We start from the raw sequence: 15,904 nt of genomic DNA, 5'->3' as shown, positions 1-15,904 counted from the left end.
AGGGGCAAGTCCATACTTCCTGAGAAAATAGCCTGAAATATGCAAAAAACCCTATGACTCCGTGTGTAGTTGTTGGAGCGCAAGAAAAATCTGGACCGGATCTACCGATTCGGTCCAACATTTGGCCTTCGTAATATTTTGTCCAAACTTAGTTTAAGTTCGAAAATAAGCCATATCGGTCCACTCCTTCAGGTACCTCCCCCACATAGGTTCATAAATGTTCGGAAAAATTGTGCATTATGCGCCTTTTCCAGTCTTTACAATTCTATGTCTTTGTTTATTCCTTTATTTTTGTTATGTCATAATTTAAGTAAGCAAGCAGGCTGCTGATACGATTTGCTTGGTACGCACAGTGGTCGAAATCACTGATCTAGCGGCGCGAAATTTATAACTTGGAAACGAATGCAGATAACTTTCTGAAATTTTTTACAATCTCAGTCTGTGTCCGTGTACTAAATATGAACAACATCGGCTAATATTTTGGTATAGCCTCCATATAACGGTACCTCTTGATATTCGGTATTTTGAGGATTTGTTCTAGTGATCACTAAACCTTTCCAACAAAATTTGTGGACATAAGTCCACGTTTGAATATATGCCCCTTTTAATGTACCTCCCGATTTTCAGTATTTTGGGGGTTTAAAGCTACATTTTCCGGCCAACTTAGGCGTAATTTGGTATTTGGGGTTCCCAGTGGACACAAACATTCTCCACCAAAAATTGTGGACATAGGTCTACTTTTTGATATTGTCCCCATATAACGGTACCTCCCAATATTCGGTATTGTTAGGATTTTGTCTACATTTTCAGACCAAATAAGCTGAATTTTGGCATAGGAGGTTCTCGTTGGTTATACATCTTCTCCACCAAAAATTGTGAGCATAGGTCTACATTTTGATATAGCCCCCATATAACTGTACCGACAGATTTTGGCTATTTTGAGGATTTAGGCTATTTTTCAAGACCATTTATCAGTAAGATTTGCAGCTATTTGCAGCTAAATTGGGGTCATTCGCAATCTTAGTAAAACCAAAATTGGACTGGACCTTAGAGGACCTTTGTAGTTACGCTCCATTCAACAAAAGTATATTGCTCTAAAAACATAAAAAATAATAATTTTTGAAAATTTATTTCTATAAAACTATGTAACTTCAGGCCCCAAACATTTTTTTTTTAATTTAAGTTACACCCTCCTCTATCAATAAAAAATAAACTTTCTTTAGTTTTATTACGAATTTATTTAACAATTAAACAAATATGAAACAAGGTTTTTAGCAACAATTTTGTTTAAATCTGATGCATCAAAATTTCTTGACAGTGAATAACTGAGTGAATATTTACAACAAAAAAAGTAAAAACTAATTTTTAGTCAGCAGAGTGTCTGTAATCGATACAATGGAAAACATTCCGCAATTTTATATTTTGATTTGTTTACTTTCGCGCCGCTAGATCAATGGTTTGGACCAGTGTGGTACGGTCAGATCCACATGGAATTGTGTATAAAATAATGTTTATTTGCTTTTAAAAATCACTATTTCCTGTCATTATTCCGTGACATATTGACATCTTCTCCTTTACCAGTTATACATAACTTACTTATTTTCATTCATTTAAAGCCGAATTATAGAGCCTTTTTGGCTAAAATTCGTTCATGCATAGATCCATCTTTTTCTTAGGATACGGATTTGCAAATATCGTCATATTTTGGTTTTTAGGGACAGCAATTTTTCAATTCTGCCAAAAATCCAAGGAATATAATTATTTTTAAATTTTGTATTGGAAATGTATTTGGAAAATTTGATAATTAAGAACGATTTTTATTTTTGCTAATTAGCTATACGTGTATGTAAGTACGTGATCTGTTACAGATAGTAAAAATATTTAATTTGTTGTTGTACATGTGTTTATTAAACATTTTATTGCGGTCATTTAAATCGCATAGCTTAGCTGTAAATGAAGAAGAATTTTATTTGCAATAATAATATTTAAGAAAACATATGTTCAAAAAGGTCGAATATGAAGTGAGCATAAATTTGCAATTTGTTTTTGTTCATTACAATTGGTTTAAGTACCTATGATTGACCCTTAATACCTACCTAAATAATGTTAACCATTGGAAACACCTGACTTTTATAGCATGCCCTTTAGTTTCTTTGTGTCATGTATTCAGGTAAGTTAATCGGTTGGCTTATCTTAGGCATATGTGGGAAATTCTCATTCGAGGTACATCGTTTAATCTACCTACTCCATTTACGAAATTCGTAATATTTTGTCCTTTAAATAAGCAGCAAAATTTGAAATTGTCATCAGTTGTCTCTAAGACATATTGTGACAAAGATCAGTAGAATTATCTAAAATTGCTTCAAAAGCGTTATTACACGAGAGGAACATGGGAACCCATTTCTTTTATAGAAAAGCCAAAGCATACATTGATCCAACAATGGATGATTTGGCAAGATATTTACGTAAGAAGCAAACATAAAATAATTCATCCATGTTCCATATTAATTTCTTGTTCACTCTTTCTATTTGCAGAAAGATCACTGGTTATATCTGAACAACAGCAGCAGTTGGATCCAGAAGAGACATTTATAGATAGTCCTCCGGAATCTTCTGATCGTGAAGTTTCACCCAAATTGGTTGTGGGCACGAAAAAATATGGTCGTCGTTCTAGGCCACATAATACCAAGGTCGGAGATCTCAGTGTTTCCGATTCAGAAGATTCGACAGATGAAAAAGACTCATCCAATACACATCGTGCTTGTGTAACACAGTCATCCGTTCAAAGATCAACATCACAAACCGATATTCCTGGCACAAGGCGGCGTCAAACTGTTGGCGTCACAGAAACCAAATTGAAACGTTGTGCTTCATTACCAGCCCAAAGAAATCTCTTCAACCAGAATAAGGCAAAATTGGGTGCAACAAATAAAACAAAAATTGGTAATGATTCTTTAATACAGCTAGCAAAGAAACCACTAAGCAGTAGCGTTGAATCTCTTGGTAAGTATTATATGATACAAGCTGTGATCGTTTTATCTTTTCTATTTTATTTGATTTCTTAACATGTCAGCGCTTTATTTTAACATCAGCAAATATCATTTTTCTCTAGAGCTTTTGTTCTCATTATCCATAACATTTTCTTTCCGATGAAAATAGAAACAATCATAAACAATCATTGACATTAAAATGAATTTAAAGGAAGGGAATTTTCAAAGTACTCATTACATGCCTATCATCAACTTTCGAAAAAAGATTTAGAAAAGAAAAGTTTTCATTACCTTGAATTTTTTTGCCACTCACATGTAGAAAACCTATTTTAAAATTAGTGAATAGCTCCAATATCATCACATCAAAACGTGTTTTTCTTTCTCCGAGTATGTCGCCCTCATTACGCTTTCATTGAATTCATACATTGACTGCACACTCTTAGCTTCTTTTCTTCCGGCAAATGTTGTTATTCTTCGGCAATAACTAAAGTATGTATGCACCAGCAAACGGCGCAGCCAATAATCAAGCTAAAATCATTAAAATTGGCCAATTTTCCAACAAAATTGGTTTGTCTCTATGTCATTGTCATAATCTGTTGTTGAATATATTTTCTTGCGACTAGCTTTTCGTGATTGTGTATAGCTATTGTTGTTCTGTCAGTCGTCTCTGCGATGTCGTCCCAGACATCAATGTGTCCTAGCTATTCTTCAAGTAATGCTTAAATTTGTATTTGATATGTGTATTATTTGGATAGTATAAATTCTGACTTCTTTCACTTTTCAAATTCACCACAAAAACGTAAAACAATTTAGGTTTGAAAAATCTTTCATCTGCCATGCACGCTGTTTGGAGTTCCTATGAATGGGAGTTAAGCAAAGCTCATTTAAATACCGGACATTTGGCTAAAGGTTTGTTTTGAATTGAATTAATGCCAATAAGATAAAAAGAAAAAAACAAAAAAAAAATCCAAATACAAAACAATCATTAAAAACGGCTGGTGGTATAAACTGCACGCTCTTCCTAGAGTGGTCTAATCAAATAGTTGTAGTAATATATACGTATATAAAACATCCTATGAGAAGCACCTTGTAATTAGTGTTTTTTGTAGAGTCAGTTCTAGCACAATTCTATATCTATCTTTCTCTCTAACTTCCACTCTTCTACACCCTTAAAGAAATCATTTTCAGTTTGTCTTTGTTTCTTTTGAAATTTTGATTTTCTAATTATAAGAAAAATAAAACTGTGGACATGTAGATGTTATATTGCTATCCTTTATTCTATTCCGTAATAAAGGTTCGGTTTTCATATACAAATTATCAAAATTGTCCTATTCTATTCTAACTATAAAATTATTCCTTTAGATGCTCCCGGCTTAATGGAAACTCTGCCAGTCAATACAATTTTGGATTTGTGGGAACGTTCAAACATTTCCAATGGTCGTGGAATTTTATTGGCCTTGGGATTTGACAGTGATGAAATAAATTTGGCCCAATTGAACAAAGTAATGGAGGAAGAAATACCGAATTTGGATGAAGAACACCAGCAGGCATTGATGAAGGCCTGTTTGGCCTTGCAATCGGTGGAATTGACTAATTTGAGACAAACTTCTAAGCAGTTACATGATGAGAATTCTAAACTTAGATCGGATAACAAGGATGCCAACAGACGCATTGCTTTATTGGCGGTAGAAATCGACGAAAGACATGCCTCTCTGGAGGATGCTACCAAAAAAGAAGTAAGTATTTTATCAGATGAAAAAAAAGAGAAAAATAACAAAAAAAAACCTGCCTACAAATTTAAGAAGATAACATAATTAACTGCAATGTCTAATTCCTTTCCAGATACGTCTTTTGGAGCAAAAACATGCAGGCGTGGTTAGAGATCTAACAGCACGATTGGCTAGTGACCGAGAAAATTGGAGTAATCTCAATTCACGTTTAGAGGCTCGAATAAAAACCTTTGAACAGGACGAAATACGCCTCAAAACAGAATTGGAATTAGTTCGCAAAGAGAACGAAGATTTGGAATCAGAGCAGCATAAAATGCAAAAACAAATTACAGAATTACTGGAGAAGAACATCGAACTGCAACGCGAACTAACCGATATGGATGAAAAGAAACATGCTGGCCAATATCGTGACTCACAAGACAAGAGTATGGCAGATGAAGAAGTTTTAACGTTAGTAGACAAAATTTCAAAATTACAGCTAGAGAACTGTAACTTACGTGATAAGAACGACGAACTTATGGCCGAAGTTGAATCATTACATCATGAACTGAATAAAATGAAAATCAAGAGCAAAAAGTCAGTGTCCTCCCCAGAAGAAGCTCCTGCCTCCAACCAAGAAGAAAGTGACACAAATTCTGGTAATACTGCTACAAAACGTCGTGGCGATTCACCAACGAAAACAAGGCTAATCGAAGAGAGTCCTCGTTTGGGTAAATTAAGAAAATGCACAAATGATGAAACCCACACTGGCAGTGAAAACAGTGATACCAGTGGTGAATGGATGGCTTTAAATTCCGAATTGCAAAATTCACAACAAACAAAGACGATGAAACAGGCCAACGAAGAAATTGAAGCTCTACGTAAACGCATTAAAGACTTGGAGGAGGAACTGAAGTTGGCGAAAGAAACAGTTTCCCAGCAGGTTACTACGGATGCTACGACAGATTCATCTTCTTCGCCCACACCTGAAGAACGTTGCCGTGAATTGGAAGCTAGTTTGGAACAAATGCAAAAGGCCTATGAAGATTGTGAAGATTATTGGCAAGCTAAATTGACGGAAGAAAGAGCTCTATTCGAGAAGGAGCGTCAAATTTACGAAGAAGAACAACAGGAAAGTGACAAGAAATTCACTGAACTGATGGAAAAGGTTCGTGAATATGAGGAACAATTCAGTAAGGATGGCCGACTTTCTCCCATCGAAGAAAAAGATATGCTGGAGCAGCAATATGCTGATTTAGAAGCTGAAGCAGAAGAGATTCGTGAGAATGCACGTAAAATGTTTGAAGAAAAATCTCAAGAAATCGAAATGCTACAAAATGAAATCGAAGATCTTCGCTTGCGCTTGGGTGAGAGTGTGGAAATTTTGACCGGTGCCTATGAACTGAAACCAGAAAGTGCTGCAGGTAATGCCATGAATTTGGCTGAATCATGTAGCCCCGCCAGCTCACCCATTAGCTATCTGTGGCACCAAAGCACCATACAGGAACCCTCGAAAAATTGTCAACAATCTATGGATAATAATATACCAACCCTTATGCCGGTAGCGCCTTTGAGCAATAACGCAGTACGGTGAGTACTTTAACAAGGCAGTACGAATGCACAAACATACTCCTTAACTTCTAAAATTATTTTTATTTAAGAAAATTTTAATTTTCTATAACATTTTTTATTATTTGTTTTAAATATTTAATTATTTTTTTAAAATCACCACTCAATTTTTAGCTGCTCATTTCCTTTGAAATCCCACCAATTGCAAGTGCAACTTCCAAAACGTTTTTTTAATCGGCTTATCGGAAACATTTAATACCTAACCCTACTACTTCCATCACCCGCGTGTCCATAGCCCCCACATAACAACTTCATAACAGTTTTAACCCACCTATAATCCATAGATTGCAATTGCCTTTGCTTATCCTTTGTAAATATACATAAAAAGTGAACTAAAAGTTCAATGAGGGATCTCATAGAGAAAAGAAAATTGGCAACTAAAATCTAAGTAACCTTATTTAATTAAATAACCCCCTCCCATAATGCATTTATTTAATTTTATTTTAGACATAATTTAAAATTGACTATATTTAATAGGTATTTATTTATTTTAAATAAAATGTGTGTATATCATTTGAATGTGCTGACTTATATTGTTATTTTTTTGTTTTATTATTTTTATTGTTTTTGTTTTGGCATGAGCGTTTTTGCATGGTCGTGTTTGTAAATCGTCGTTATATTTCTTGGGTATTGAAAATTTCATAAAATATGGCACAGTCGCACCATATTAAGAATATATGATTGTCATTTGTGCCTGTTTTCTTGTGATGTACAATTAATTGATTCGCTTTAGGCGGCAGTTGAGGAAAATATGTCGGTCTGATAAACAATGACAGAATTTTAAATTGAAAATTAGTTAAATGTAGATTTTTTAAAATGGAAAACTAAAAATAAACCAAGCCCATTGTTTGTACTTTTATGTCTTAAATGGTTCCTTCGCTAGCAATCCCATTTTTAATACCGAATAGAGATAATGGTGTTAGTTATGTTTATTTTTATAATACAGAGATAACAATACTTTACATACATTTTGTATACCATATATAATCAAAATCAATATATTTATTAGATATTTTGAAATTAAAAGGTCTTTTTGTTGATTTGAAGTATTTGTAGGTCTTAAAAATGCGTTTACACCAAGTTAGCCGAAATATGGAAACGCTGTGTTCAACATCATTACAAATCTTTGTTGATATAATTTCGTATTTTGATAGCTGTCTGGCTCAATCATCGAACCCGGTCATTCAGGCGGCATGCTTATTTTTGTACCATAGTTTTCAATTTTCTCGGTCTTAATGCTGGAAGCATTTTTTTACTCTCAGTGTTTGAGGTAACGATAAAACATTGAAATAAGAGTTTTAGGTCCCATTTTGAGTCGATTTAACCCTGTCCGTCTGTGCGTTGCGAAACCAAAATCGCAAACAGAGTACCCGATTGGGTCAAATTTTTGTACATCCTAATATTTTCACCAAATGTAGCTTAGTTTCGAAGATTGACCCTATCGGTACACTTTTTCCTGTAAATGACCACAAAAGTTCAAACAATTCCTCTAAAATTGTGCGAACGATAACGGAGAAACCGATTTGGTCCAACCTTTGCTCATTGTAATATTTATTCCACACAAAGATCAGGTCCGAATATGAACTACATCGGTCCACTTCTTCGGGTAACTTTCACACAAAACTAAAAAAATCCCGAAATGGCAGTTTAAGACCAGCTCTGAAATCGTTTTCATTTTTTTCAGCCGGTTGCCCTCGCGACCCCTATTACGATTGTTCAGGGGCAAGTTCATACTTCCGGAGAAAATGGCCAGAAAGCTGTAAAAACTCCTAAGGTCACCAAGTGTAGAGGCTGGTGTCAAACTTAGCATATAGTAATATTTCAGCCAATAATACATCAAGTTCGTAGATGGACTACATCGGTCTAATTTTTATACCCTACACCACACTGTGGTAGGGGGTATTATGTGTTAGTGCATTTTTATGTAACATGCATAAGGAAAAGAGATAGACCCATAGTTCCTTCTAGGGATATGCATAGAATCACTTTCTGAGTCGATTTATGCATGTCCGTCCGTCCGCAAGGTACAGGTCGCATTTGTTGTCAGATTTGGCTGAAAATTGGGCAAGATCATTTTTTTAGCCGTAGGAATAACGCTATTGCTTTTGGTGGAAATCGGTTCAGATTTGGATATAGCTCCCATATATATTTTCGTCCGATTTGAGGTATTTGATGCACCAAATACGCTACATCTGTCCAATTTTGATGAAATTTGGAATTAATGACGGAATTAGGTCTGTAAATAAATGTACCAAATTATATCGAAATCGGTTCAGATTTGGATATAGCTCCCATATATGTTTTCGGCCGATTTGAGGTATTTGATGCACCAAACACGCTATATACGGCCGAATTTGATTAAATTTGGATTGTGTGACTGAATTCGGTCTATAGATAAATGTGCCAAATAAAATCGAAATCGGTTCAGATTTGAATATAGCTCCCATATCTATTTTCGGCCGATTTGACGTATTTGCTGCACCAAACAGGCTATATACGACCGAATTTGATGAAATTTGGTTTTTGTGACTGAATTCGGTCTAAAAATAAATGTGCCAAATAAAATCGAAATCGGTTCAGATTTGAATATAGCTCCCATATATATTTTCGCCCGATTTCACGTTTTTGCTGCACCAAACACCCTATATCTGCCAATTTTGATGAACTTTGGAATGTGTGACGCAATTTTGTCCAGTAATAAGTGTACTATATTATATAGAACTCAGTTCAAATTGATTTACATATATCTCCTATATTTTACATATTCACAGTGGTGTAGGGTATCATGTAGTCGGCCCCGCCCGACTATGATTCTTTCCTTACTGGTTTTTAATTTCTAAGAATATCGTCGCAATGCATTTTTATAACATTTTGCGTATAATTTTGAATTTGTTGGAGCAAATAGTCCTTGTGATCGTAATTAGTACATAATAATTTTTTTCATACCCACAGTCTTTATGCTAAAGAGGGTATATTGTGTATATACCGACCAAAAATGTGCCTCATCACAATAATAGTTTTAGACCCCAAGTGTGCTTTGACGAGATCCGTTTCAGACAATTTGGAGTTGATTTAGCCATGTCCGCCCTTCTGTCCGTCTGGCTGTAATAATAACTCTCGAATGGATCAACCGATTCGAACCAAATTTTGTCCCGTCCTTCACTTTGAGTATACCTCTCGGATCTATTTGAATTTTTTTTGCCAAAGGTTGTTTTCTCGGTTCCTATAACATTTTTTCATGGGTAAGTCCATACTTCCTGAGATAGTGGCCCAAAAGCTTCGAAAAACCCTGTCGGCAAATAGTAAAATGTCTACTGCGCAAAGTAACTCAAAATTTTCTTCTCAACTTAGTTTACCGTAATTTAATATTTCGAGTTCTCTATGAATCAGAAGTTTTCTTTCTTTCCACATTACAGTATCTACAGATTCCCAGTATTTTGGAGCAAACTTGTGATACAAAATCAATATATTTTATATACGGTGTAATTATTGTGTTTGCTTCTTTTCCATAGGCTGACAACGTATATGCAGTTTGTTCATACAAACGATGTGGGCCATTGAAACTGCGCAATGAACTAAATAGTTCCATATTTGGTGGAACTCTACAGCTGATTGATACTTTCTTAGTGCGCACTACATATTTTCAAATTAGTAACCGATATAGTCCAAGTTAATTTGTAAAATTCCAAACATATATTAGTCCAAAGATCGAATATACCTTCTGATACCTCCTAGAAATGTCCAAAATTATTCAAGTACGTGAAAGTCGGACCTTTCTCTAATCGCTTCTAAATTTGGTTCCTGATAATGGAGATAAATATTTTTAGGGGGAGTCTATGCTACCACCAACTAATATAGTTGATGAGCATGAATGGAGTAGTTCATTTAAATTAAACCAAGCACATAAGTGATATTTCTATCAAATATAGATCAAGTTTTAAATTGGCCTACATGTTTTTTAGCTTTTAGCAATTTTATTGAATGTGGACCTTTCAAATCAAATTGCACTTTCAATAAAATACCAAAGTTCGAAATATACAATTTCGATTTATAAAAAATCGAGTTGAATCAGTTTCCATCACATACCTGATTCTTTCTGTTGTTTTAATATGTACATTGTCATCTCTTCTGAAACCTTTTTTGCTACTGAGAATGAGTTTTTTATAGCTGATACACTCCGCTCCATTAATTAAAGAATGTGTTATTTCGGTGAAACACTTCAAACCGTACAAATTTTGGGATTATTGAAAGAATATTATAAAAATATATAAGTCCCATTATATCGACACTTTTTGTTGAAAGATACTTCACAAGTGTACAAAACAAGAATTGAAAATGTGCTATTTGAAATGTGCTATTGAAATGGAACGGATTATCCAGTTTATACGTTTTAATTTCGCAGGGATACAAACTCAGACATAGGAAATCACGTGAATGTATTTGGTTTGTTGGGTTCCATTGGTAACCCATCACCTTCTACCTCTTATTATTTGTCAATCGTTTAGTTACTATCTTGGCACCCGTGGTACATAGAAGACAGCACAAGGGTGAATAAAATTCTCAACTTAATTTTTATTACAATTCCATGTTTATAAACTAAATATATAGTCAGGTAGTAGTACACCTTATTATAAAATAATTCTTCTCTTGTCCCTTGGGGGTGTTGGTTGCAAATATTATTTTTAAAATGTAATACTTTTTCGATTTAATATGGTTCTGGGAAAGATTAGAATAGAATGTAAAACTCTAATTTCCAAAAGAAACAATCGATAGACATTTCCACGTTTAATGTACATTCACAAAAAAACATACTTCTGCTACTCAAGAAATAACACACGGAACTAACAAACAATTGTTGTGTTGTTTGCATTTTTTCTTTTCTTTTGTTTTATTTTTAGTCTAAATTTAACAACTTCGGAAACTACAATTTTCAGCACACCGCCACAGACATCATTGCAATCGCCGATAGAAAAACCCAGTCAAACACAATCGCAAAATACTGTACCTTCCGAAACAGGAGACGTAGCCGATTGTGAAACTTCATCAACGGCATCGGGTAAAAGTTTCGAAACGCACAGTATACATTCGAATCATAGTCTACAGCAGCGTAATAACAGTCAATTGGCCACCAAGTCTAATGCCAGCACAAAGAATAGTTCAACTAGTCCAACACCGAGTGTTATGAAAGAAGAACTAAAACGTCTGAAATTCTTTGAACTTTCACTGAAGGAGCAAATCAAGGATTTGTCATTGCAAAGGGATGGCTTGATAATGGAATTGCAACAATTGCAAGAAGCTAAGCCAGTACTAGAGAAAGCATATGCGGTAAGTATAAAAAATGTATTTTTCATTCTTATAGTAAATTAAAGGGGTTATAGCTACTTGCAAAATTCAAAAAATCGAAAAAATGACAATCGAAGCAAGACAGAACAGAAATTGGCTGAGATATGAGTGTTGGAAGGGAACAAAATGATGTTTTGTTTTGTGTGTAACATAGAAATGTTAAACACTCGAAATGACATTTTTGAAAGCGATGCGGAGACATGATACAATAAGAAGGTAGCAGCAACTGCCGTTTTTGGTAACATAAGATGTCAAAATTTGACATAAATTCAATGCAATTGACACAATATGTTACCACCAGCTGGGCTTCAGCTGGGCTGATAATGCTACCTTCTTATTGTACCATGTGCGGAGAGATTTTTAACAAATTTTTTTTTGCGAAAAACTATATTATTGTTCGTTATAATCGAAATTTTGATTTTGGTAGTTAAAAAATCATGAAAAATTGCTTTTTGGTGTCCCATAAGAGTCTAAAACCCCTTTAAGGACAATTTATATATGTACAAGAAAAGAACATTTGCCAAATTGGTCATGAGCAAATATCTTGCAAGTGTTAAGGGTAATTTTTTATCCATATAGCGGATATTAGTGCGTCCTTCAATAATAAATTATGTCCTTCAATAATATGCGGGAGTTATATCGCAGATCCATCTACTACATTCTGGTCTTTCCTATGAAAACCCTGTGAATGTTACCTATGCATAGGTGGTTCAACATAAAGATCGATAGATCCGTCCATTGCGAACTATATCGAGTTAATTCACATATAAAATTGTCGCTTACATATTGGGGTGACCTTCCAAAAGCCTTTAACCAAGGCTGACTTCTGAAACATACCAATACATTCCAATTTTTAGATTTCGTCAAAATATTTCAGTTGCACACTAATGCGTTGTTCCTACAACAGCGAATGCATCAGAAATAAAAATGATGCATTTTTTTACTGCGTAAAAATTGGGCAAATGAGACATTTTGAAATACTTACTCGTAGCTTGGCTGTAGTTAAGTATAAGGGTTATGAAACACAATATTTAAGATATTTGCAAAGCAACTGAAGTTTTGGAAGTGAGCTCAATTTACCAGCTCAATTTACCAGAGCACTCAACCTTCGGAAATTGTATACATATGTGTTACAAATACCCACTGACAGAAGCACCATTATTTCTATACCCTCAGCCTTTAGGCTAAAGAGGGTATATACACTTTGATACGACCACAAATGTGCCTCATCGAAATAATGGTTTTAGACCCCAAGTATGTTTGTACGATATCCGTTTCAGACAATTTTGAGTAGATCTAGCAATGTCCGTCTGTCTGTCTGGCTTCGATTCGGTTCAAATTTTGGGTATCGAAATATTTTGTCCAAACTTAATTTAAATTCGAAGATAAACTATATAGGTCCACTCCTTCAGGTACCTTCCCCACAAATGTTCAAAAATTGTCGCAAAACTTGTGCGCACGATAACTCTCGAAGGGAGTAACCGAATTGAACCAAACTTTGCATACGAGTATGGTAATACTACCTCTAGGCATACATCAGGTTCGAATATGAATTATATCGGTCCACTCCATCAGGTACCTCCCACACAAAAATTGAAATAAGTGCAGTTTAGTGACACCTCACGAATCGTTATGAAATTTTTTGTAACAGGATGTTTGTGCGGGCCCTGTTACGTCATTGTAATTTTTTTCGAGGGCAAGTCCATACCCAGCAAACCAATCGTACCGACATCGTAACGAAATCGGAACAAAATTCGGACGATACATTCGAAATCTGATCCGAAATCGTAACGATATCTTAACGAAAGTTGTATGAAGTGGTTGACATAATTTCGGAACGAAATGTCGGAGCGACATCGGATCGATTTCGATCCGATTTCGTAACGAAATCTGAAGAAAATCCTTGTGAAATTCGGAAAGGAAATTTTTTTCCGACATTCGTTCCGAAATCGGAACGAAATCTGCACAAAATCTGAACTATTTCCTGTCCGAAAAATCGTTTAGAAATCGTAACGAAATCTGAACGACTTTGCTTCCGAAATTGTTCAGACTTGTCGGACATCAGACATTTGGTTTGCTGGGTAGTTAGATAATGGTAGAGATAATGGCACATAACCTCAAAAAAACGCTGCACTATGTCGCGAGTTCAAATAAATGGCGGCCAAATATAAAAGGAGTTGGCGTTGGCAGATGAATTTTGGTATAAATACTTATAGTTCACTGACAATGTCGAGAGCAATAGATTTGGAAGGTCGGGATAGTCCCTAATGTAACGTTACTTCTTAATGTTTCGGTATTTTGAATATTTTAGCTAAACTTATCAAACAAATTGGTTGAATTTTGAGATGCGGGTTTTCACTTTACAAAAAACTTTTCTGATAAAAATTATGGACATAGGTCCACGTTTTGATATAGACCCCATATAACGGTACCTCCCGATTTTCGGAATTTTGAAGATTTTACATTGAGGGTTCCCAATGGACCAAAAAACGTTTCTGATAAAAATGTTGTACATTGGTCCACGTTTTGATATAGCTCCAATAGAACGGTATCCCCCGATTTTGGGTATTTTCAAGGTTTTAGCCACATTAAACAACCAATGTAGCTGATATTTATACCTCAGCATTTATGCTAACGAGGGTATATTCACTTTCATATGGGCAAAATGTGCCTCATCGAAATAATGGTTTTAGACCCTAAGTATGTTTGGACGAAATGTGTTTCAGACAGTTTGGAGTCGATTTAGCCATGTCCGTCTGTCTGTCTGGCTGGCTGGTGCGCACGATAACTCTCGTGAAACAAACAAGGAAATGTCCCAGTTTATTCGAAGAGAGCGAAACCCATATCGTCATCGGACTCTTCGGGTTCTTCTTCCTTCTTCTTTTCTTCCTTCTTGGCTTCAGCAGCAGGGGCAGCACCACCAGCAGGAGCGGCAGCAGCAGCTGGGCCAGCACCAGCACCGGATCCAATGTTGGTGATCAAGTCCTTAACATTGACACCTTCCAAAGCCTTGGCGAACAAACCGGGCCAGTAAGGTTCAACTTCAACATTGGCAGCCTTCAAGACGGTGGAGATTTTTTCACCAGTGATGGCTACATCATCATCGACCAAGATAAGGGCAGCATAGACGCAAGCGAGTTCAGCTTAGTTTAAGTTCGAAGATGGGTTATATCGGTCCACTCCTTCCTGAACCTCCCCCACAAAAGTTCGGAAATGTTCGGAAAATTTGTGCGCGCGATAACTCTTAATTGAAGCAACCGATTTGGTCCATACATTGCACATCGTGAAATTTCTACCAGACTTAGATGAGGTTCCAATATGGACTTAATCGGTTCAGTTTAGGAACTGTTTTGATTTTTGTTGCAGCAACTTGCATTCACTGCCCCCCTTATAACGGTATAAGATTCATCAGGGGCAAGTCCATACTTCCTGAAAAAAATGGCCTGAAAGGTACAAAAAACCCTATGACACCGTTTGTAGTGGTTGGAGAGCACGATAACTCTCGAACTGTTCAGCCGATTTGGTCTTCGTCATATTATATCCAAACTTAGTTTCATGGGGCAAAACCGGTCCACAACATCCGGTACTTCATCCCAATATTTAAAAGTATCACTAAAATGCTAGGACGATATCACTTTAATGTGGCAATCAATTTGGTCCAAACTTTGGATCTCCTAATATTTTTTGTCAAAATTTAGTTTAACTTCTAAAATAGCCCATATCGGTCCTCCCTAAGGGTACCTCCCCCTCAAAAGTTCAACATTTGTGTCTTAGTGCAGTTAATTCCTAATTTTTGTCGGCAAGTTCAAATGTCCAAAAAGGGCCACAAAATTCTGAAGAGGCTTTAAATACATTCGATCCTGTCTGTGGATGAAAGTTTCACTTCACATTTGCTGAGGGTATATATCTGTCGGCAAAGCCAACTGACACTTTTTTACTTGTATTTTTTCTTAAGTACATATTTAAAATTCTGCCTCTACCTCCGGAAATCTTATATGTGTTACAAATATCGACAGATACCAGAAGCGCCATTATTTTTTTTTTTTTTAATTTCCCATTTACAGAGAACGGCGCATCCTTCATTAATACAAAGGGTCAATCAATTGGAATTGAAAAATCGTCATTTACAAAATGTAATAAAACAACAACAACAGTATACAGAGTCAATAATGCAACGTAAGTTCGAAAATGTGTGTGTTTGCCTACATGTGTATATCATATTATTTTTTTTTT

The 15,904-nt window shown here is 35.5% G+C and overlaps 2 protein-coding genes across 7 annotated transcripts in view; one reads left to right on the top strand and one right to left on the bottom strand.

Moving 5' to 3' along the window:
- Nin (blastoderm-specific gene 25D) overlaps window positions 1–15,904 on the top strand; it is a 115,393-nt gene that overhangs the window by 97,106 nt on the left and 2,383 nt on the right. For 2 of the 6 annotated variants that reach the window (XM_073964767.1, XM_073964763.1), the window contains 6 exons: window positions 2,536–3,003; window positions 3,804–3,899; window positions 4,353–4,726; window positions 4,833–6,289; window positions 11,227–11,653; window positions 15,736–15,847. In XM_073964767.1, coding sequence (XP_073820868.1) covers window positions 2,536–3,003; window positions 3,804–3,899; window positions 4,353–4,726; window positions 4,833–6,289; window positions 11,227–11,653; window positions 15,736–15,847 — 2,934 coding nt within the window. The remainder of the gene's footprint in view (window positions 1–2,535; window positions 3,004–3,803; window positions 3,900–4,352; window positions 4,727–4,832; window positions 6,290–11,226; window positions 11,654–15,735; window positions 15,848–15,904) is intronic. The other 4 variants (XM_073964768.1, XM_073964765.1, XM_073964764.1 and 1 more) reach the window with 3 other exon arrangements.
- Window positions 14,443–14,818, bottom strand: LOC141391983 (large ribosomal subunit protein P1-like; the record flags this gene model as incomplete). Its single annotated transcript, XM_073964807.1, is given in 1 exon segment — window positions 14,443–14,818. A coding segment is annotated over 1 exon segment (327 nt), but the record flags the coding sequence as incomplete, so codon positions are not given.

Source organism: Musca autumnalis, unplaced genomic scaffold (assembly GCF_047663935.1).
Source record: "Musca autumnalis isolate F117 unplaced genomic scaffold, ASM4766393v1 scaffold_2, whole genome shotgun sequence".
Taxonomy (NCBI): Eukaryota; Metazoa; Arthropoda; class Insecta; order Diptera; family Muscidae; genus Musca; species Musca autumnalis.
The sequence above is the reverse complement of the archived record's forward strand: the minus strand, read 5'-3'. Positions and strand labels throughout refer to the sequence as shown.